General features: G+C 38.8%; 3 protein-coding genes across 5 annotated transcripts in view; 1 reads left to right on the forward strand and 2 right to left on the reverse strand.

Moving 5' to 3' along the window:
• Positions 1 to 2,305, forward strand: part of LOC126374426 (elongation of very long chain fatty acids protein) — a 69,899-nt gene extending 67,594 nt beyond the window's left edge. Inside the window, exon 5 of the mRNA XM_050021075.1 lies at positions 44 to 2,305. Within this exon, the coding sequence (XP_049877032.1) occupies positions 44 to 253 (210 nt within the window). The 3' untranslated portion in view covers positions 254 to 2,305. The remainder of the gene's footprint in view (positions 1 to 43) is intronic.
• LOC126374321 (oxysterol-binding protein-related protein 9) overlaps positions 1 to 2,919 on the reverse strand; it is a 129,864-nt gene extending 126,945 nt beyond the window's left edge. For all 3 annotated transcript variants that reach the window (XM_050020885.1, XM_050020884.1, XM_050020883.1), the window contains exon 1: positions 2,721 to 2,919. In XM_050020885.1, the coding sequence (XP_049876842.1) occupies positions 2,721 to 2,822 (102 nt within the window). In that variant the 5' untranslated portion in view covers positions 2,823 to 2,919. The remainder of the gene's footprint in view (positions 1 to 2,720) is intronic.
• Positions 2,920 to 3,138: 219 nt separating this feature from the next.
• The window catches only part of LOC126374293 (uncharacterized), a 48,516-nt gene continuing 27,557 nt past the window's right edge, over positions 3,139 to 24,097 (reverse strand). The window contains exons 2-3 of the mRNA XM_050020827.1: positions 3,809 to 7,335; positions 3,139 to 3,610 (exon numbers count right to left, since the gene is read on the reverse strand). Coding sequence (XP_049876784.1) covers positions 3,286 to 3,610; positions 3,809 to 7,335 — 3,852 coding nt within the window. The 3' untranslated portion in view covers positions 3,139 to 3,285. The remainder of the gene's footprint in view (positions 3,611 to 3,808; positions 7,336 to 24,097) is intronic.

Raw genomic sequence — 24,097 nt, forward strand, 5'->3', positions numbered from 1 at the left:
TGAGTAGAGCTGTAAAGAGATCACAAATGTTCTTTATTTTCAGATACAATTCAATGTCATGCTGATCCACGGAGGGCAAGTGTACCTCCCTAGCTGCCCAGCCCCCATCGGCATCACGCCATTATACTTCTCCACTGTAATATTCGTATACTACATGTTCTATGATTTCTTTAAACAAAATTACGTTAATAAAAAGAGGAAAGCCAGTATGAACGGTGTCCATAGTGGCAATGGAATAAAAAAAGTAGATTAAAAGTTTAATAATGTTAAATATAGAATCAGAATGGTGCTAATTCCTGTAAACACCATCTAATTTTATTTTAAGTTATACCTGTCATTTTCTTATCCGCCGAAAGGGAAAGGGACGGGTAATCAACAAGCATAAAATTTATGGAACACATATCAATTTTAAGCACAAATCAAAAATAACCCTATAAAAATTTTGCATTGGCTAATAACGCGACAGAATTAAGTTGACAGCACACGTCAAACGGTTTGCATACCAGCGAGATACCTTTTTGATTCGCCCGGGTTATTCATTCATTTACTCATTCTTCCTAAAATTAAGAGCTGTCAATCATCTGTCCTTTTCCTTTTCGAGGGATAAGAAAATGACAGTTATAACTTAAAGTAAAATTAGGAGGGTCTGCAGGAATCGGGGCCACCGATATAATAAAATAATACAATAAGTAAGAGAACACACTAGAATAAAATAGCACTGCTGCCATAAAAGATACATTTTGTAATGTTTTAAACAGTTGCAGCTACAATAAGGGACTTGACAGGGTACATTCTCCATTAAAAATATGGCGGTGTACAAAGTTGCCTTCATTAAACCCTCTAATTTCATGGATAATTGCATCTTTTTTTATTTCTGAGTATAAATTATGACCATTCTTATAACATCCAGGAACAAGTCATGTTCCATCCATTATTATTCTGATCAAAATAAAGAGAATTGCTATAGGTAGCAACATAATTCTACACATAATCTGATCCAAATATCACACAACAATTATTTTAGTATATGCCTCTGCCCGTTATTTTATAGTTTCGAATAATTATGTACCCCAAGCAGTGAGAAAATAGGTAAATAATAATAATAAATAAATAATTTATTCATGTACAACAGTTACAAATTTTTGACATGGCATTTTATTACAGGTTGTACTTAATTCTAACAAAGTGCTGGTAATTATCATATCAAATCTATACAGCGCTATCTATATTATTTTCAGGGAATGTAGCCTGGAAATGCCCTAATTCTTCATAACAACTTAACTAAGATTCTTTCTATTTATATATTTATAATATAATTTTCAAAATCTTTATTTTGTTAATTTGTTATTATTTATATGCTGTGAATTGTAAGAAAACACCTATGTCATATGAAAGGAGGTTTTTATAGATAACATGTGCCTGAATAACATTCAATTTTACCCATTACGGCATCCCGCTAATATCATAAGACCGGGATGATGAATCGCCAGTCAAAACATGTAGTAGTTCATTTTGCTTCATTCTAATTATTTGTGAAAATTTTAAATGATTTAATGTCTTGTTTTTGTGTGTTATAATAAATAATAAACCTTTTATAATAAACAATTTCTATTCTATTTTTAACCAATTTTAAAAAAGGAGCAGAATTTCAATTCATCAGTATATTCTTTTTGTATTAATACTATGTAGAATAAAAACATAATAAGTTTTTTTCAATAACCAGTTATGTCAATAATGTACCTATTATTTGACTTGCTCAAAGATAAATTACCTACTTATCTAAAAGTAGAGACCAATCTCATTTTTTGTTTTTATTTATTCCATCATAACTAATTTAAGAGCCCGCTCCCGCTCCGGCTCGTTCCTGGTCCAAAGGCTGGCCATTGCCATTCAACGCGGTAATGCGGCTAGTGTTGTGGGCACCTTTGCTCCGGGAACAGTGAGGGGCGGGTTATTTAATGACTAGTTTTTAAGTTTGTTTTTGTGACGTATTGTTATATTAATATTTACAATTAAATAAATTACTATAAACATTTAAGAGCTAGACTCTTATCGGTGTAGCATTCTCGATTTTTGGTGTTGATTTAGGTGAATTTAAATTTTTTATTTAAATCATAATGATTATGATGGTTGAGTGGTTTTATTGATGACTTCACAAAGACAGTATTTCCATACAAATTCAATAGAAAAATCTTATGATGTTTTATAAAAGTATCTTATTCTTATTAGATTTGGGAGTAAGCTAGCCCATTGTAGCACAGTTAAATCAACTAAGAAACTTGTAGTAACTTAGTATCTATGTTAACCTATAAGATTCAGAACTGGAATAAAATGTAAAGATAAATAATAAATGTATATTTCATAGGCTTATAGTTTTCTTGACCTTTGCCTTGAAAGCATAGTATAAATCAACCTTGACATTGACACAATGTATACCTTATTTATTTGTGAAAAACAATAAACTTGCCAAGTTCAGATAAAATACAGTCAGCTAACGTATTTCACATTGTTATTTTCATACTATTTAAAAGTTATTTATATACATTGTTGACGTGTTTTAAAAGAAAACAAAACTTTTTAGTCGGTAGTGATACTCCGGAATTTTATAACCTCTTTCATGTCGTATAATTTCCAGTTAGATTCCAGGTAGAAACTATTGAATAGAAATTTGGAAAATCGTTTTATAGTCTTATAGAGTAACAATATGAAACGTCACTTACCGTGTAGTAGGAGAGAAGACCAGCATTCTCATCCAGCACGAACCACCGGTACTGCCAACCCTTCATCACATTTGTCCATTTACTCAGTGAGCCCTCCATCATGATTGTCAAACACAAAAATTATATCAAAAATGCATGAAAAATAAAAACGGAGAATTTACACTGCGGCAAAGGCAGACCACCATAAATAATCCATATGTTTGACAGTTGCCATTTTGTTTGCCAGACTAGAAAAATTATAACCGATTCGATTATGGAATCGATTTGCTACCAACTTAAAAACAATATATAAATCGATTATCTAATATAATTAATTATAATTTTCATTAATTCAAGTAAAGATGATAAAGTCTTTGTCCAGCAATAGCACCTATTACATTAAATTAGGTAACAAATTGAAATAAAAGATAAACACAAATATAAAAAAGGTACTTTAATAATATTGTACAACAGGATTATCACTTTCGTAATTTAACGACTAAATACGTAACATCACGCCGTTTTAATTTAGTAATACTACGCTAAACTATTTACAAAAATCAAATGCCTTTCGGCACTTTGCATGTCAATGTCTTCTTAATGATCTGCCAAGTTTCGTTTTACTATAGCCCGATGATATTGACACTTGATTATTTTCTTGGTCTAAGCTTAGACCTGATAAATCTACTAATAATGGCACGTTTTCCGAAGCATCCGCATCCCTGTCATCGTCTTTTTCGAAGTTTTCCGGAGTTCCTTCACCCTCGATGGCTAGTTTTTCGATGTCTTTGCTCAGGGAGTTGTTTTCTGCTGCTTCTACGAAGGCGTTAGACAGCTCGCCACTAAGCTTGTTCACGTTGCCTGTTGCAATGTCGTACATGTAGATTTCTCTCTCATCTGCGTTGTCATTTCTGTAAATAATTTGAAAACTATTTTAAGTTTCGGTAAAGTCAAGTACCTACTGTGCAAACTTTAGTAACAAAATCGACTGAACGTAATATATACATATACTATAACACGTTGGCAAAGTTAAACAAATCTTGTATTAGAAAGAATATACAATAATGTTCATTGAGACGTTAAAATGTAGATAAAATATTATTACGTACCCAGTTACGAGCAAGACGACAGATTGCAAGTCAGAAGCAGTCTTCTTTTCAGTGTCTAACCATTTTTCAAAGTTGTCTTTTGTTGGCTTCTTGAGCACGTCGTGTAAACTGTCTCCAGCAATAAATTTGATTCCTTTTAAGCCAGTTGTTGTTGCTCTTTCGGCTCTGTTATGATCTCCGTTTAATGCTTCCGTCTCTACAGGGGCCAAAACAACGACAGACGTTACCTTTCTACCTTTCAGTACATCTGGCAAAGGAAATTGGTTGCCACTTACTTTCAAAGGCAAATATCTATTGTATTTCTTGTCGTTAAGAGTCACAGGTTCTAATTGAGTAGCATCTTCTTTAACATAATTCTTAGCGATATTTTGCCCTTCCTCGGTCTTAGGATCAAAGTGCACAACCTTCATTTCTACAGCTTGTTTTTCAGTTGGGGGTGGAGCGACGTAAGTTGCTACATTTTCAGAGGCAGCAAGTTCCTGGTCGTCTTCTTCTTCATCAATACGAGACTGAACCCGATCTCCATTTCGTGTTACAATAATTGGTCTATTTTCACTAGAAGCAATTTGTTGACCGCCTCCGGCGCTGAAGAAGTTAGCCAACTGATCTGGGGGTAAAGAATCTAAAGGAGTTTCTCCCACTTTGTCGTAATCTAAAATGCTAATATCAGCATTATCTAAGATACCCGAAGATAGCAGCTGTTGGCGAAGGTCATCCGGAACTTCGTCGGGAAGTTCAACGGCAGGCTTTTTCTTTTTCTCTTCCTTCTTCGCCTCGGGTGTAGTATTTATTGAGTTTGCCGTGGATGACACATATTTTTGAGTAGTAGGTCTGATTTCTACAGTTCTAGAAGTGGATTGGTAATACGGAGGTGAGGCTGTACTTGATACGTAGGAATGCTGTTGAGATTTTGTCTGAGAGTAATGTGTTCTAGGAGAGGTAGCTTGCACTTGTTGGTTGTAATTGTTTCGCGATTGTTGTTGAATGGTATGCTCTAATTGTTTTACTTGCTGTTGCGTCTTTTGTTGTTGTTGATGTTGGTGTTGATGCTGTTGTTGGGCTAAAATAAGCTGACTTTGAAGCCTTTGAATTTCTTCTTGTTGTTTTTGAACATTCGCTGCTAATTGTAACCGTACTTGTTCCTGTTCAGCATCATAAAGATTTTGTTGAGGAATTTGCTGCTGTTGGTGGTACTGTTGTTCGGGGTGGCTTGCAGTTGGTGTAGGTTCACTAAAACCATTGTAACTTGGTGAAGCTGTGGGTCCGTTGACTGTAATATGCTGCTCATATTTAGGTATAGCTGCTACTAGTTCACCACCTTGAGGCACGAATTGTCCAACATTTTGTTGATGATGGAAGTTGGATTGATCTTGGAAGTTCGAAGGAGGCCTTTCCGAGGGTCCATGGGATTGTTGGAACTGTGGTCTTTCTGAGGGACCGTGAGATTGCTGGAATTGCGGCCTTTCTGAGGGTCCATGTGACTGTTGGAACTGTGGTCTTTCCGAAGGGCCATGTGATTGTTGGAATTGTGGTCTGTCTGAGGGTCCGTGAGATTGTAAGAATGGTCTTTCAGATGGGCCCTGAGATGGCAGGTTTTGTTGGAAATTATATTGTAGCTCTGGTGTTGGTGATGGTTGAGGTTGGAAGTTGAAAAGAGATGGTGAAGATGGCTGGGGCAGGAATTGAGTTTGGGGTATCGGTGATGGCGAAGGACCGATGGGACCAGGGAATGAACTATGAGTTTGTTGAGAAGGTCTGGATAATGGTTGGGGACCTTGGTGGAAACTGAATTGCTGTTGAGGTTGGTTGTGCAAAGGTTGGAATGGTGGACGGTTGTCTTCGATCTGCGGAGGAGATGGTTTAAGATTGAAGAATGGAGTTCTAGTAGGGCCTGCAAAGGACGGTTTGTTTTGAATAGAGTCAGTGAAATGTTGGTGTGGTCTTTGTTGGGGCAGTTGTTGACTCAAAGGAATGAGTTGAGGTCGACTTTCTTGGAACTGAGGTGAGGAACTTGGACTAGGTCTGCCAAGATTAAAGCTCTGGTGTTGTCTCGTCGGCACAAGTTGTTCTTTAGGTGGGTCAACTTGGTCAGTTGTTATTGTGTGGTAATTTTCTTGCAAATATTTGGCTTCGTCAAAGAATGGTTGAGGTTGGTGGAAAGGTCTTTGAGGACCAGAATGGAAACTAGTGCGAGGAGGGCCATTGAACTGTGGACGAGGAGCAAATTGAGGTTGACTGCTTGGACGTGGATGGAATTGGGGTGGGTTATTTGGTCTTGGTAGAGCAGTAGGAAAAGCAGGACCAGGTGAAGGGCCAACGGGTCCAGGTAGGTTAGGAGCATTGCCAAAATGAGTTGGGCCAGGAGGACCATTAGCGAAGTTATGAGAGTTCTGAGAGGTGTGGGGTCCAAATGGATTCTGGCGAGGAATGTGCGGCTGGCCTCTGAAAGGAGCAACAGATGGACCTTGTCTTGGAAGCTGTTGGTCGTTTACCAAATGAGGTTGCTGGAATTGAATGCGGCTTTGTGCATGTTGTGGAGCAGGCCTGTAATTTTGTGGAGCAGAATGGGTTTGTTGAGTAGGTTGCCTAGAGAGAACGTCTTGTTGTTGAGGTTTTGCAGCGGATCGCTGTAATTGTGGATGATTAGGAGGTTGTTGTGGGTAGGCAATAGCAGGTCTCGGGGCAGTCTCTTCGCGGTCTTCAGAGTGCGACGTGCTTTCTCGTCTGTCGCTGTAATGATGGCCACCTTCATTGCCAAAAGTAATCTTTACACTGCTGTCGCTGTGGTACACTTCCGACTCTGGCTTGATTATAGCCCTCAAAGTAGTTGTCTGCTGCGGACCATACAGTGGTTCTGGTGTGACGGTGACGTAGTCCTCATGGTGTTCTTCCTCGGAATTTGTTGGGGGAGTGATTGCCGGAATTGGTTTTTCATAGACCACTTTATCCTTATTATGAGGGTCTTTGCTATATTTCACATAGAAAACATGCACTGGTTCCTTCTTCTTTTTTTGGACAGGCTGTGGTGGTGGTGCTGGAAGTGTCTCATTAGATTCTTTAATAATGATTTCAATAATAGGTTCGGGAGCTTCGTAGTAATGCGGATGATGTTCGTGGGCATAGAGAGGAGCAGTTGGCAAAGACCCATAGGGAGGTCCGTAAGTACCCTCCGAAGCCTGATCTTGAATATTAAGGATTTTAGGCTGGGCATAGATTTCATTTTGGTTAACCACGACGTCATCCAGGTTGTCTAAGGAAGGGTCGTACAAGGGGTCTTTTTGAGAGTACTGTACGACTGGTTCCATTTGGACGGCATACGGAGGCAGTTTCCCCGCTCTTGGGGAGATATTGGAAATACGGCGTTCGCCAGATGTCAAAGATCTATAATGTGTCACTCTTGAATGCGGCAGGACTAATGAATATTGTAGGTTTGTTGGCGTTCGTATACTTTCTAATTGTCGTTTCGGTTTCGTTTTCGCCGTTGTGTTCTTGGCGCATGATATGCTGAGCACAGCCAAAGCTGTGACCTGAAACAAGAAAAAATAGAAATTAGAAATCATTCCCATTAACTTGTAATAAAAATGAAAGTGACAATTGAATCGATAGTGGATTCGTTTTTCATTCGGTTGACTTATTTATGCGCTGGCCACATTAAATAAAAAAGTAATACGTAGCGGATGAGGCGCCTGGTGGCGGTCAATTTAAAAAAAAAAACACCGTAATTTTCTATCTCTCTAGGCTCTATAATTTATTTGGTTCTTTTAGAAGAAGAAATTACGATCAACGATACGAAACAAAGTCTGCATAATATATGAAGAATTTCTGTAATTTAGTATGCGGTTATCCAAACTTCTAAAACATCTATGGGTCTCATGTAGATATTATGAAAAACTAAATGCTATGTGCCTGATAATGATAATGTGAGAAGGAAGTATTTTTTACGTTGGAAAAATTTGTATTTATATAGCAAAATAAAACGTATTATTCAAAACTTCTGTTGTGGTAACAATATTCCAATTTAATTATGATTTATGACTATGTTTCAATAGGTACACCTTTAAAACCTTTCAAACGTTTTGTTCGCGTGATGGTGAAGTAGTTATCTGTTCAAATGCAACAGGTACATACTGATACTGGCTAAGTTTGTGGATGTTTTTTTTTTAATTTGGCTTGGTTGTAAAATTCTGTCCCTTTCTTATACTTATCGTAAGGGAAGGATTATTTTTAGAACGGTTAAATTTCCTTAAGATTAATTTTATGTCTGTCAGAATCCGCACCAATATTTTCTCTTCGAACTCGGAGTAGTTTACTAGTAACTATTTTACCCTGCCTACCCCTTTCATAAGTGATTCTATGTTATGTTGAGTTTATGTTTACTGTGCTACATACAAAATAAAATATCAATAGCCTATATTATATACGTCCCTTCGCCGTCGCCCTCACCAAATTTCTTTTTTGTCAGAATCGAATAGTATTTTGCTCCTAAAACATTCAATACAAAGTCTTATGTACATAAATAGCAATTATCTTTTAATATATTTAACACACAGTCACACAAAAAAAAAATTCAGGCGGAAGTTTTATTTTAATTTCTGTAAAATTGACCCGATTGCACATAATAGATTTTAAATTGGCAACGACGATATGCCTCCCAGTTTAGAATATGGAGTTAACTGCACTAAATATTTGCGAAAACAATCCTAAGTCGGGGGCATTAGTAAAAAAATATAAACAAGCAACATGGTACTAGGCGCGAGGCCTAGACATTTCTCGTTTCAAGACGTTATTCAAAGATTAACTTATAACGCGCTTTCCAGCCAGGATTATGTGATTTTTTTGTCGTCACTTATTGAAGATTTGCCGCAAATCGCTTTAACTACTTGGTCGGACAAATGGTGTGCCGGGAAAAGTTCACATCGTTACAGTAGGTACATGATATTGCTCATGACTGTACCTAGCACTCAACTCGACTGTAAAATAAATGTTTAAAGTAAACATGTTCCCAGCATAATATTACCACAGCAGTGCATTAGGTGAAAGTGTTTAGTGAGAAGAGATGAGTTAATATTTACTAACTGGGGACATCGCTGGTTCCACCAGATATACAGGGTGTTAGTGACATCGTAACGAAAACTTTGAGGGATGATACAGACCATGATTCTGAGTTGATATCAAGTGGATTTTTTATGACAAAGTCATGAATTTTGCGACAAAAAAATCCACTGGATATTAACTTAGAATCATGGTCTGAATCATCCTCCTCAATATTCGTTACGATGTCAGTAACACTCTGTATTATGGCATAGGTAAAGTAGAATACCTATCTACTTTATCTACTTTATAATAGACTAGCGACCCGCCGATTCGATTCGATTCGAAAAAATGAAATAATTAACGACATCACATTAAAAACTTCAAAAATAACAGTAATTCTCCACTATTTAATGGATGTTCCTCTTGAATCACTCTATCTATTAAAAAAAACCGCATCAAAATCCGGTTGCGTAGTTTTAAAGATTTAAGCGTAAGTACATTGGGATATAGGGACAGAAAAAGTGACTTTGTTTTATACACTACCTACATAGTATTTTACGTAAATAAATCACTAGATTTATTTTTTGTTTTTAATAATACTAGTTTATTTTCACACACTAATTAAAAACAATATAAACACATAACTTATAAATGAAGCACCTTCATGTTGTGCCGATCCCACTTACAGTAAGATAAGGGCAGGAGCATAATGGATTTTGGGAAAATACGTAAGTACATCAAATCACAAATGTTTATCCCAGAAGGAGTCTACCCGAGGTATGTGTAGAAGTGTATGGTTCATTATTTTCACTAACACAGTTGGCTAGACTATTATGGTACGTATAGGGAATTATGGCTTACGAATCACCAGAAACGTTGGTGGAGTCTGGGTTCTAATTCATCTTGCGATCTTTGACTAATCCAATTCTTTTCTCCGGCTATACAGGTTGTGAGAAGCTGCAGTAGTTTTAAGCGGATGAGACGTTCGTTATGTAAAAATTGACGATTCAAAGTGTAACTATGTTTCCTACTGAATAAAGATATTTTTGAATTTGAATTTAAATTTGAATTGGGAATATAGTTGTTAAGTTGTATTCATCTTGAACTTCAATCACAGTCCGGACATACTTTTTGTTTGGCGAGACAGACAGATCGTGCGCTCTCCCTTACTCCTTAGTGGCATACGGCCATTTAAGACCCAGAGGGGGTGAAGTCGGCGCCCGATACGAATTGATGCGGGTCGGGGAGTTACTGTTCTCGTAGTTCTTTATTCTATGCTTCATAATCTGTGGTTGTGGGTTCCTTAGCCCGATTTCATCACGAAATAAGTACAGAATGGTGCTAATTCCTGTAGACACTATTTAATTTTAAGTTATATTTGTCATTTTCTTATCCACTGAGCAGGAAAGGGAGCACAAATCTAAAACAACCCTATAAAAAAATTACATGGGCTAATAACCCGACAGAATTTAGTTGACAGCACACGCGAAACGGTTTGCATACCAGCGAGATACATTTTTGAGTCGCCCGGGTTATTCATTCATTTACTTATTCTTCCTAAAATTAACAGCTGTCAATCATCCGTCCCTTTCCTTTTCGGCGGATAAGAAAACGACAGGCATAACTTAAAGTAAAATTAGGAGGTGTCTGCAGGAATCGGGGCCAATATTGTTTCTCGCTAGTAATTGGTCACTTGGACTATACAGAAAGGAAATTTGGACGGAACCTGTTGGTCGGCATTCCAATAAAAATAAAAGTTGAGCATTTGTTGTAGCATAGTTGAAGACGCACGCGCACGCACGCTTCGGAATTCTTGTAATGTGAACTGTACTCTTTCTATGGTCATAAAACTCCACTTTAGTGTAGGCAATTCTGAATCAAGAATTTTTTTAACAGATATTATGTTGTCTCATGAAAAAAATATGATAGATAGTAGGTATACTAACGACTTAAAAGTAAGATTCAGGAGGACATGTTATGCCGTTGGTTCCGGCTATTAGCCGTAGAAACACCTCCACCAACCTGTAGTGGAGCAGCGTGGTGGAGTATGCTCTACACCCCGTCCGGTTGATCGAGGGGAGGTCTGTGCCCAGAAGTGGTACGTATATAGGCTGTTTATACATATTGGTGCTAATTCCTGTAAATACCATCTAATTTTATTTTAAGTTATATCTGTCATTTTCTTATCCGCCGAAAAGGAAAGGGACGGATAATCGACAAGCATAAAATTTATGGAACACACGTCAATTTTAAGAACAAATCTAAACCAACCGTCTAAAAATTTTACACCCGTCAATAACCCGACATAGTTAAGTAGACAGCATGTCAAACGGATTGCATACCAGCGACGTACCTTTTTATTCGCCCGGGTTATTCATTCATTTACTCATTCTTCCTAAAATTAAGAGCTGTGAATCATCCGTCCCTTTCCTTTTCGACGGATATGAAAATGACGGATATAACTTAAAATAAAATTAGGCGGTGTCTGCAGGAATCGGGGCCATTATGTATGTATGTTCTGTTTTTGTGCAATAAAATATATTCGTTTTGTTTTGGGGAAGAAAATAGGTATAAATTTAATCTAGGTACTTGGGAGTCGTTAGGTATGATGTGGTGTGGTATGATTTTTTATCGGGTGAAAGCCCTCGGCGCACCACATATGTCCGACCAAGTAGGGAATGCCATCCAAGGCGAATCTACAAGAAGCTAAAATAGACTTGTTCTCACGGTGAAAGTAGAGAAAACTATACCGCAAAACCTTGAAATTAACAAAATAAAATGTTTCAGAACATTTGTGCGGTTTCCTGGCAAAAAATTAAAAAGTTATTTTCAATGGCTTCTTAATCATGAAGACGCTTTGCGGTGAGAAGACTAATGGATAAAAAAACGCTTGAACAATGACCTTCGAAACCGAAAAGGCCTTTCAAGTAACATAATCCAAAACGGTTTATTGCATATCTACAGAATACAGACAAACATATTTCGCAAGTTAGCATTGAATATTTCGACTCAATTTCGAAAAGTAAAAGAATGGACATGCATATATTTTTGACGTGGTTAATTGCATATGTGAAGAGCTCGGTGGCGGAAACCTGTGCCAATCTTGTATTAGTAAATCCCACAAAATTCGTACCTACAATCTTTCTGCATACTACATAGGCGGTCCTAACGTTAACATAATATAGCATACCCCACTTGGCACTTGCTTGAGATGATAAAAAACATATTCCGGGCATGTCGAAAAAACCGACTGAGGGATTAAGGCCCAATGTAATACAAACTCATTCTTTATATTATTATGTCTGGTTTAAATACTTCAGGATCTCGATACTGAGCCCTCCGGCATGGTCAAGAATTGCCCTCGTTTAGCGGCCTATAGCTATCGACCAACTAGGGTCGATTAATTCTCTCAGACGACGCCCTGAGCCGAGGTTCGCGCCCAACAGGGCACCCTCAGGCCTGTTGTTTTAAATTTTATACCGGGCGACCGGGGTCCTCAGCGCTCCCCATTTGTCCGGCCAAATAGTTAATGCCATATGCAGCATATCATCATCACCAGCCCATTAACGTCCCCACTGCTGGGGCACGGGCCTTCCCTATGGATGGATAGGGAGATCGGGCCTTAAACCACCACGCGGGCCCAGTGCGGATTGGTGGGTTATTAACGACTGCTAATGCAGCCGGGACCAACGGCTTAATGGCAAAAGACTTGATCTATTATATGAGACTGGTAAGCAGGTATAATTCATCAATTAAAGCACATAATAACTTTCCGCGTTTAAATGGGGATATGAGACTCCCGATATTTCGACACTGTTGCAAGTGCCATTACCCGTTATTATGTGCTTTAATTATGATAATAACCGCGTAAACTTAAAACAATTCATCAATTAGTAGTATGAGCAAAGTGATTTTTGTGATAGTGTCCTTACCGGAATTCGAACCCGAAACCACGGAGGCTATTGGGAGGAGGATGATAATAAGTAAGTTAACGCTAAGAATACCAAGTGGCAATAGGCTAGTTTCCAACTAGTCAAATCAGTTACTTTTTACTAAACGTCAAAACGCGAAATTATTATAGAAATTGTATGAAAAAGCACACTGAAACGTCATAGAAAAATTTTATAAAATGTCGGACTTATTATTATGTTTTTCTTGATTAAAATTCATCATATCATAAACTGCCTATATACTTCCCACTGCTGGGCACAGGCCTCCCCTCAATCAACCGGAGGGGGTATGGAGCATACTCCACCACGCTGCTCCACTGCGGGTTGGTGGAGGTGTTTTTTACGGCTAATAGCCGGGACCAACGGCTTAACGTGCCCTCCGAAGCACGGAATCATCTTACTTTTTCGGACAATCAGGTGATTCAAGGCTGAAAAGTCCTTACCAAACAAAGGAAAGTCTCACAAAGTGATTTCGACAATGTCCCCATCGGGAATCGAACCCGGACCTCCAGATTGTGAGCCTAACGCTCTAACCGCTAGACCACGGAGGCTGTTAATCGGATTAAAATTCATAACTAATTTAAATAGAAAATCTTTTTTTTTTCGTTAGTTTTAGATCTGTTTTTATTTAGTAATCAGTATTTCATAATTTATGTCAAACCTAGTACACGACCCAATTGTCTTGTACCTAAGTATGTTTTTGCAATGCAAACATCACAAACGACAAACCCCCAGCGTAGACCATTTCACACGCACCCATAACACCGCACTTACCCCACTCAAGATCGACAATGTAAGGAATTGCAGGCTTTCAATGTAATCGTTTACCCACTAACAAGAATATGCTCTTCCCATGGGTTTTCTCACGGCCTGGACAAATTACAGAGGTTGCTGTGTTGATACAGCACGCTGGCATTAGTGGTTGGTTGCTTGGTTGACGCGAGCTTTGCATGCGAACGGGTTAAGGGGTAATTATGTGTTACTGGTTGCAGTTGTTTAGAATGGGGTAATATTTTGTAATGTTTTTCTTAAGTGTTTTGTTTACTTTAGCATTGTGTCATGTACCGTCAAGAAGCATTTTTTGTAGATTACTCTCAGGTATCAGGTATCTAGTACGCCCCCATGGTCTCGTGGTTAGACACCCTGAGCCGAGGTTCGCGCCCCACTGGGCAACCTCAGGCCTGTTGTCTTAAATTATGTACCGGGTGAGAGCCCTTAGCGCTCCCCAGCAATTGTGCAGTCAAGTAGTTAATGCCATCTGCGGCAAATTTACAAAAAAAGTGGGAAAATAAAAAAAATGGCTCAATAATAACTCTGACACCAAGGTTGATGAGGTCGGTCATCCACCTTACAACCCATACGATAGAAAAATAATTATTGGCAAGAGTGCGCTTGAGTGTATACAAACTCATTATTTTCCTAGCGTTATTCCGTTTTCGCAGGGTCCGGTTACCTAACCTGAAGATTTGACAGGTCCGGTCTTTTACAGAAGCGACTGCCTGTCTGACCTTCCAACCCGCGAAGGGAAATTCTTCACCGCTGAGCATGCGATAAACATTTAAGATCCAAAAATTCGGGTTTAGGCCCGTGTTGGGATTTTGAGCGATCACACAGTGAAAGTCAAGCGTTCTTTCGACTACCACGACTCTGTGAGTGCATACACATTCTAAAATAAAAAAGGACCCACCGTCAGTATCGTCTTTATTCATTTTGAGCCTTAAACATACTTCCGATACAGTTACCATCACACTTCACGAGCACATCAACAGTAACAGTAATGTTCTCAGACATAATACGGATATGAATTACGCACGACAGACGGTAACAGTCTTCCGCCAACAATCTCGCGAGCCATCAGCGACGGTCACGGCGATTTTACGGCGATTGTCGGGTCTGACGGGCGCCACGTCTAAGTTATGAGTTTTGAGACGATTGTATCATTGAGAGATTCGATTTCATGTGGCATGCAGGATTTGTGCCCCGCTAACAGCAATAGTTTCGCCCCCTATTCATTACTAATTTAAGAACCACGTGTCGGTGTAGGATTCTCCATCCTTGTCTATCAAAGGCCAATTCCTTCACTTCCTTATAAGACACGACGTTCACCGTCTCTTTGATCTAGTCCATGTAAGCTCTTCTTGGTCTTCCCCTTCCTCTTTTTCCTTGTAGATTTCCTTCTATGATGTTTTTAATAAATTCTGTCCTCAATAACTCTCAATATTTGCCTCTTTTCCCTAACACTTAGCACATCCTTCATAGTAACTTATTCTTTCCATCCTCCTCCAACACCACATTTCAAAGGCTTCGAGTTTCTCTATGTCTTTCTGTGTCAGTGTCCACGTTTCACATCCATAGAGGGCTATACTCCATACGAAAGTTTATATGCATCGTTTTCTGATTCGCCCCCGAGACACGAGACGTTCACTGTGTATGAACCACATATGAGACAATAAATTTGAATCTCATACGTGCATGGCCCATATGTGGGGCACGTTTTTTCTTGCCTGTGTGTCTATGTACATAAATTCCAATGTATTTATCGAAAAATAACATAGAACGTGAGGGGTTGATGTCTAATTTTCAGATACATAATGAACGTGTTAAACATAGTTCGCGAGGAGTGCGGGTAGGTATACAGGGTGTTAGTGACATCGTAACGAATACTGAGGGGGATGATTCAGACCATGATTCTGGGTTGATATCAGGTGGAATTTTCCGTCGCAAAATTCATGATTTTTTTTAATTTTTTTAAAATTATTTTCAATTCTATACTTTTGCGATGAAAAATTCCACTTGATATTAACTCAGAATAATCAGCTGTTTCATCCCCCTCAGTATTCGTTACGATGTCACTTACACCCCGCACAAGTACATACTGTACCCATACAAGTAGGTATGGGTGTTAGTGACACCGTAACGAATACTGAGGGAAATGGTTCAGACCACGATTCTGAGTTGATATCAAGTGGAATTTTCCGTCGGAAAATTCATAAAAATTTTTCTTTTTCTTTTTATTATTTTCTGTTCCATAGTTTTGCGACGGAAACTTCTACTTCATATCATCTCAGAATCATGGTCTCAATCATCCCTCAAAGTTTTCGTTACGACGTCACTAACACCCTGTATACTATAAACCTCTGCCTACCCCTTCGGGGATACAGGCGTGATGCTGCAGTTGTTGTTGAGAATGTTTTTATTCTCTATGTAATTACGTTACGTAAATTACGTACACGTTAGCATCTTCAACTTAGGCCTCTAAGACAATCATGTAATAAGTCATAATGATTCCTAAAATAGCAGTCTTGCTGTTAATAGTCGGTTATCTCACTATAAGTAGATGATTACAGCGCGGAACGAATGAAATTAGAAAATTATAATAGACTCTTTTATACTCAGTCTATAGTTGACCTACCGTCGCCTTTCTTAGTAATATTTTCTTTTTTTTAAACAAAGGTATTTAAATCTATGTTATGTTCTCCATGGTAGTTGCGGCTTCCGAATAGGTACAGTCATGAGCAATATCATGTACCCGCTTTATACCCCGTCGCACTATCATATTAGCTATTTAATGAGACTTACGGTTTAATTTGTCAAAAAAGTTAATGTGACATGGTGCCAAAGTGTATACATATTAGTACTCGTGACAGTACATCTGTTGTCTTTTTGTCCGGCCAAGTACATCAGGACCGGTCATGCTATTTAATTTCTAATATACGTTAGATGTTCGAATCCAGCACAGGCCTAAACGAATGATTGTCGAATTTGTTTTCTATTTCATGTTTGGATCATAAAAACATCGTGAGGAAACCCACATTCCCGAGAAATGCATTTTCGGAGGCACGTTACCTAACCTGTATTGGGCTGGTTTTTCATTCGCGGGTTGGAAGGTGAGATAGGCAGTCGCTTCTGTAAAAAACCGGACCTGTCAAATCCTCAGGTTAGGTAAGCGGAACCTGTGACAAACGGGATAATGCTAGGGAGATGATGATGATTGATATGGGTGACAGGCTGATTGATTTCTTGTCATCATAAGGTTCATCATATCTTAGTTCTTCGTATATAATTCCGGCCAAGGAAATAATGACATTTGCGACAAAAACTACTACAATAAGTCACGTCAAAAAAAGGTTTAGTTTCAAGGTGGCTGCACGTTATAGATCTACCCACCCCATTTGGGATTACGGGCGTGGGTTTACTATAAGTCTATGATAAGGTAGATTTGCTTCAATAGGCATTCACTTTGCCAAAATCACTATTCAATTCCAGGATCTTACGAGAACTATAAAGATACACATTGATACCATGGGGGTTAAAATGGCCACATCAAAGCAATTCATCTAAAATAGCAATATTGCACTTTGACATTTGCGCGTATAAAAGTGCGCATTGCAAACAACTGTCAAATAGCAATATTGCTTTCTTGTGGCCATTTTAACCCCCATGTCACATTAACTTTTTTGACAAATTGAACTGTAAGTCTCTTTAAATGTCAAATAAGTAAGTGCGACAGGGTTCTAAAGGGTACATGATAATGTTCATGACTGTACGTTCCTATTGCATTTTGTTTTTTGTGTCAGGAAGCTTCTCATAGCTTTTTATGGTCAAGACACTACATATAACCAATGTTACATAATATCAATCATACGAAATGGTCATGATGGATGCGGTGTTAGTGTTGTCTGATGGACAGACAGACAACATAATTGTTGAGTGAAGAGTTTAATGAATGAACGGACGCAAGTGATAATCATAACACTTTTATTGTTGTAATCGATTTTGAATGAGTGCGTGTTGCTTAAGTGTGAAAGCATTTTCTTCTACGATTACCAGAGTTAAGTACTGATAGTATACAGGGTGTTAGTGACATCGTATCGAATACTGAGGGGGATGATTCAGACCATGATTTTGAGTTAATATCAAGTGAAATTTTCCGTCTGTATATGGGATTGACACCTTCCCGAGAAATGCATTTTCGGAGGTATGTGACCTAACCTGTATTGGGCTGGTTTTCTCTTTGCGGGTTGGAAGGTCAGACAGGCAGTCGCTTCTGTAAAAAACCGGACCTGTCAAATCTTCAGGTTAGGTTAGCGGACCCTGTGAAAGATGGGATAATGCTAGGGAGATGGGATTGACACCTTGTGTTATGTATGTTAATCCCATACAGATTTATCAGTGTCACTGTCTTTAGAGTTCCGTATTTGTCCGACCAAGCAGATTATTCCAAATTCACAATAAGTCACATAAAAAAAAACTGTCTATGACAATAGACAAGCGTTTGCAACTTGACTACGCCCCTGTACTGTATTCGTTACGATGTCACTAACACCCTGTATATTATGTTTATCACTGTCACTATGGTATTGTCGTAATTGTTTGCAACTTGGCTAACCCCCACTATAAATACAAACATGCCAAAAAATTAATTAAAGAACAATCGGTCTTATTCAATTGTTTTCAAAAGTAAAAAGAAAATATCAAAAAAGAAACATCGAAAAAGAGTTTGTAACTCGCCAGAGACTGAATATAAATTTTGTCGTATTGAATAAAAACTATTTTGTCTCATTTTAAAACTAAACTGCCTTATTTCTCTGTGGTACTGGCCACAACGTTCGTTTGGATTATGTCTGTGAAACGTTCTAAATACAAAAAAAATAAATCACGCAATTCTACATTCGCAAATTACCAGATAATAAATTACCACATTTATTTCCCTTTTTACTAACTTAGTTTTTAATTGGCGAATTAACCTTTTGGGCAACATTTGTTTTCGCTGCGTCTTCAATCTTACGTAATTCCGCATTTACAATTTAGATGATTTCCATCTTATTACATCACCAAAATTACGTTTTTTTATCTTTCTTTAAGTTCCCATAAACGGACTTTTGACCCAGTTGATGGTTGAACTACAGATAATATAATAAATACCGAACGTTTCGTCTTCAATAGGGGCAGTTGGACAATAAAAACGCGATTTAATCTTGTGTAAATAAGATATTCAGTTTCATTGTGGAAATAAAGTATGAAACAGATTCGATTGTGTGTAACCGATATTGAAATGCCGTTAGGCTTATTCAACTGTAAGTAAGTAAGTAAGTATTACAAAATGTATGACGTCTATACACATAGCTAGGCACAGATCTCCCCTCAATCAACCGGAGAGGGTATGGAGCATGCTCTACCACGCATAACATAACATAGGTAAGTACGTGTAATGCTTCATCCACATTATCGGCGATAACAGACTGCTTTTATTTTTTTGACGTGAATATTGTGTTTTTGTCGCACATAAACAGCCTATATACATCCCACTGCTGGGCACAGGCCGCCCCACAATCAACCGGAGGGGGTATGGAGCATACTCCACCACGCTGCTCCAATGCGGATTGGTGGAGGTGTTTTTACGGCTAATAGCCGGGACCAAAGGCTTAACGTGCCTTCCGAAGCACGGAATCATCTTACTTTTTCGGACAATCATGTGATTCAAGCCTGAAAAGTCCTTACCAAACAAAGGACAGTCTCACAAAGTGATTTCGAGAATGTCCCCATCGGGAATCCAATCCAGACCTCCAGATCGTGAGCCTAACGCTGTAACCACTAGACCACGGTGGCTGATCTGTTTTTCTCGCATATGGTATTAAATACTTGGCTGGACAAATGGGCCGCGCTGAGGGTTCTCACCAAATACAAAATTTAAGACAACGGGCCTGAAGCACAGGGCGTCTGGGAGTAACCCCTGGATGAGGGATATCGTAGACCACACGGGCGTATTTTTATGTTTTTAAATCGTTCACAATCCATCTTTGCTTCTGCAAAGCTATAAAGTTTAAATGCTTATTTTATTAGAGCCACGCAATCGATACAATTTATTCGAGTTAGGTAACCCGAACTGTAAAGATACGATCTCGATATTTTGATTGTAGTGTCTGAAGTATTGCAACACAGTGAGAGGATAGTGCATTGACCTTTGAGGATCAAAGGAGCAGGATGCTATGTGATAAGATCAAAAGTACTTTCGATACTTATTGTACGTATTCTAAGAGAATGTTGTTTACTGGATAGTTAGGCCACAGATCATATAATACTAACTTAGGCTATAAATATAATCCTTATTAATGTTTGGGTCATGATGAAGTGTAAGAGAAAGACGAAGAAAGCAGACCCCACCATCAGATGGGAATAATAAATGCCACTGAGAGAGAGAGAGAGAGAATGTTCGGGTCATGATAATTAATTGTTATCACGTGATTTCCAGGAGTTATGATGCGAAAACGATTTGTGATGCGAAGGTTAGTGATAGAATTGGAAGAGGAAGGCCTAGGCGAACATCATCATCATCAGCCGTATGACGCTCTCCCAAGGATCTCCACGACGATCGGTCCTGCGCTGCCCGCATCCAGCGACTTCCCGCGACCTTTACCAGAACACCGCTAGGCGAACATACCGCGATACAATCCAGGATATTGTAAAGGCCTGGTCAAGAGTAGAAGATGCAAAAGTGACGTGTCAGACGCTTCCGTGGTCACTGCTTACCCTAACGGGAAATATGCGTACCTGTGTATAAGAGAAGCTCGGTGGTGCAGCGGTAAACGCGCTTGGTCTGCGATTGTTGAAGTTAAGCAACTTTCGCAAGGGCCGGTCATAGGATGGGTGACCACAAAAAAAAGTTTTCAACTCGATCTCCTCCGTGCTTCGGAAAGCACGTTAAGCCGTTGGTCCCGGCTGCATTAGCAGTCTTTAATAACCATCAATCCGCACTGGGCCCGCGTGATGGTTTAAGGCCCGATCTCCCTATCCATCCATAGGGAAGGCCCGTGCCCCAGCAGTGGGGACGTTAATGGGCTGATGATGTGTATATAAGTCCTCTTGTCATTTAGCCGTGAGAAATACAAACTATTTTATTAAGACATAAATAATATAACATTACGTTTGCCGTAATAGAAGCGTAACGAAATACGAGACCGAGGGACAACCAAGCAAAATGACGATGACAAAATAATAATCACCCTCACTTTGCGAGGTGGACTGTGACGAATCTTAGTGAATGTATGACGCAAATGTAAGCTCACTACGCTTTATAATATACAATATTTTACATACACTTTACAAAACAATAAAATAAAAATAACAACAATTCAATATTATGTATACAATAGTATATTAGTAGTATATTAGGGAGCTCGGTGGCGCAGCGGTAAACGCGCTTGGTCTGCGATTGTTGAAGTTAAGCAACTTTCGCAAAGGCGCATAGGATGGGTGACCACAAAAAAAAGTTTTCATCTCGAGCTCCTCCGTGCTTCGGAAAGCACGTTAAGCCGTTGGCCCCGGCTGCATTAGCAGTCGTTAATAACCATCAATCCGCACTGGGCCCGCGTGATGGTTTAAGGCCCGATCTCCCTATCCATCCATAGGGAAGGCCCGTGCCCCAGCAGTGGGGACGTTAATGGGCTGATGATGATGATGATGATGAGTATATTAGTAGTATTTTTTTACTCGACCTGAGTCGGGGTTTTCTCCAAAAAAAGTCGGAAAAGATAGATCGGAGTTCTTTACAAACATAGTGTTCCCTAAAACTTTTGTAAGTATTATTGTTGTGTGAATGGCTTGTTTCTGAATTAATGTTATTGGCTACCAATAATAAACCGGATCTAGTTCAAACAGCAATATATTTTACAAGAAGACAAAAGACCGAAGTCGTTATCAAAAACAAAGATAGTAAAAGGAATACAAAACTATATCAGACAGGTAAAATTCTATAAAAAGTTGTTAAGTTATTACTAACACTAGAATATAAGTTGTTTGTAACATACATGGATGAAGAACATATACGGATGAAGTCCGAAATAAAAAATTTGAATTTGAATTTTGTGCTCTCTTGCACAAATGTGTATCTGCATCTCTCTCTCTTTATTTAAGAGCTGCGCTCCTGTCGGTGGAGTAATCGCCATTCCTCTCTTTTTCCCGCCAAAACCTTCACCTCCTGATACGACACGACCTGCACCTTCTCTTTTATTTGTTTCATAAATGTTCTCCTAGGTCTACCCCTTCCTCTCTTCCCTTCAATTCAAAATTCAAACCCTCTAATTCCCTTTATTTTTTTTATCTGCATCTAGTTGGTGGCAATATCTATGTAAACTTTTTCTGAGCGAGAAGTGAACGGCTATAATATTACTCTGGTTACATTTACTTTACCACAAGTCTAAAGTGTAGGTATTATTTCATCTTACTTCATCTTTCAATCATTGCATTTGCAACGTCTTGCTTAATGACTAACATTGAGTCATTCTTAGATCTATTTTGATGTAGCACTCAAACACTGTTTATGCATAGGATTTCTTCAGCGATTTGTCAATGGTCAGTAATTAATTAATGTTAAAATATGGCCCAATGTTTGTGAAGTTTTAATGCCTAACGTGATATACTGCGATATCTTGTAGTAATATTCGATCCTTGTCGAAAACGAACCTTAAAAGTTTCCACGTTGCTTATGTATTTTGGGAAGGTCCATACAATCCCGACGACCCAATTACTCTAGCCATAGAAGTGGCCAATCAGCTAGGGACAACAAACACTTCAGAATCCCTATACTGACCCCACTGGCGTGGTTCACGATTTCCCTCATTCAGTGCTTCTCGCTATCGACCGACTAGGATCGATTAATTCTGACGACGCTCTGAGCCGAGGTTTGCGCCCACATTTATCCGGCCAAGTAGTTAATGCCATGTGCGAATCACAATTCTACAATAAATCACTACGAAAATATATATTTTACTTTTTTTTAGTTATTATTTTTTAACCCCGGCATGTCACTGGAGGATATTTTTTGCATTTTCACTTATTATTTTTCTACAAACTTTTGTTTTGATTTGTTGTCTATATCTTAGGTATGTCTATGGATAATAGAAATAGATATCTCGTGGTGACTTTAATTTGTTTCCGGTCGGTAGCAATAGGCTCGCTGCCTTAAACGTGGCTGGCGACACTACACATTGAAGTTATCGTACACGCGCATCTGTGATTTGTGACGTTAGATGTCCATACGATTGCAGACTAAAGTAAGACTTGTGTTGGAGATAGATACAGAGAGAGAGAGATAAACCTAGCTCAGCCGCCTGTCAGGGGCAGATAGTTGCCATTCTAGTATTACTCCTTATTCTATGATAAAGCTTAGAAGCCTTTAGGTGACTCTCCCGCAAGACGGATTTTGTAGCGATGCACCGCGCGGCGAGGCTGTGTTCGTGTATTAAGCATCAGCGGGTTACATACCTACAAGTCAATGCAACCTTGTTAACCGCTTTACCGCCAGCCGCGTCGGTGCGCGGTCGTGTGTAGATCACCCTTTATGACTTTCGTAGCTTCTGTATTCCATCTCACAATAACATAAAAAAAATTCAAATGTAGATTATGGAAATCTTTCAAACTCATTCAAAGAAAAGATGACTCGACAACATTGTTAGTAGGAAGACCTGGACAATTTGCATTGAAGAAAAGTGAGTTTTATTCAAGAATCTTAAGTTCACACGCGATCGAAAACAATAATCAGATCGTTTGAACAGAAGAAACGATGTCATTCACCTCCTTCTTACTTCCATTGTTTAGTAGTACAATGTCTGTTGGGTTGTAAACATCAGCGATGCAACCAAATAGACGCCTAATATTTGATAACTTGCATGTAATTATGTTATCTAGCTGAGGTAATGGGGGACGAGAGAAGCGAGCCGATGCGTTGGCTCCCTTTTTTAACCGACTTCAAAAAAGGAGGAGGTTCAAAATTCAAACAAAATAAATTTTTTTTAGGTAAAACTTACGACACATATATACATTTACAACATCATTCATTCATCATTCTTCAGACAAATGGGGAGCGCTGAGGGCTCATACCCGGTACAAAAATAAAAGACAACAAGCCCGAGAGTGCTGAGTCGGGCGGGAATAATAATAAATAATAATAATAATAATAAAGATCTTTTTAATATCGCTCAAAACGTCGTTTGAGAGGGTTATATTTGAAAGAATGAATCGATCCTAGTCGGCCGATAGCGATAAGTACTAAATAAGATTATCTTGATCCTAAAAACACATTGAATGGTCACGGAAGTAGTTGCGCATAGGTCGAACCTTGACGGGCGACATTTTATAATATAACATAAGCTCATAAGCTGATGAAAAGAGAAGGTGCAGGTCGTGTCGTATCGGAAGGTGAAGGTTTTGGCGGGAAGAAGAGAGGAATGGCGATTACTCCACCGACAAGAGCGCAGCTCTTAAATAGAGAGAGAGAGAGAGAGAGAGAGAGAAAGAGAAGCTCATG

The sequence above is a fragment of the Pectinophora gossypiella genome, chromosome 17, assembly GCF_024362695.1.
Source record: "Pectinophora gossypiella chromosome 17, ilPecGoss1.1, whole genome shotgun sequence".
Taxonomy (NCBI): domain Eukaryota; kingdom Metazoa; phylum Arthropoda; class Insecta; order Lepidoptera; family Gelechiidae; genus Pectinophora; species Pectinophora gossypiella.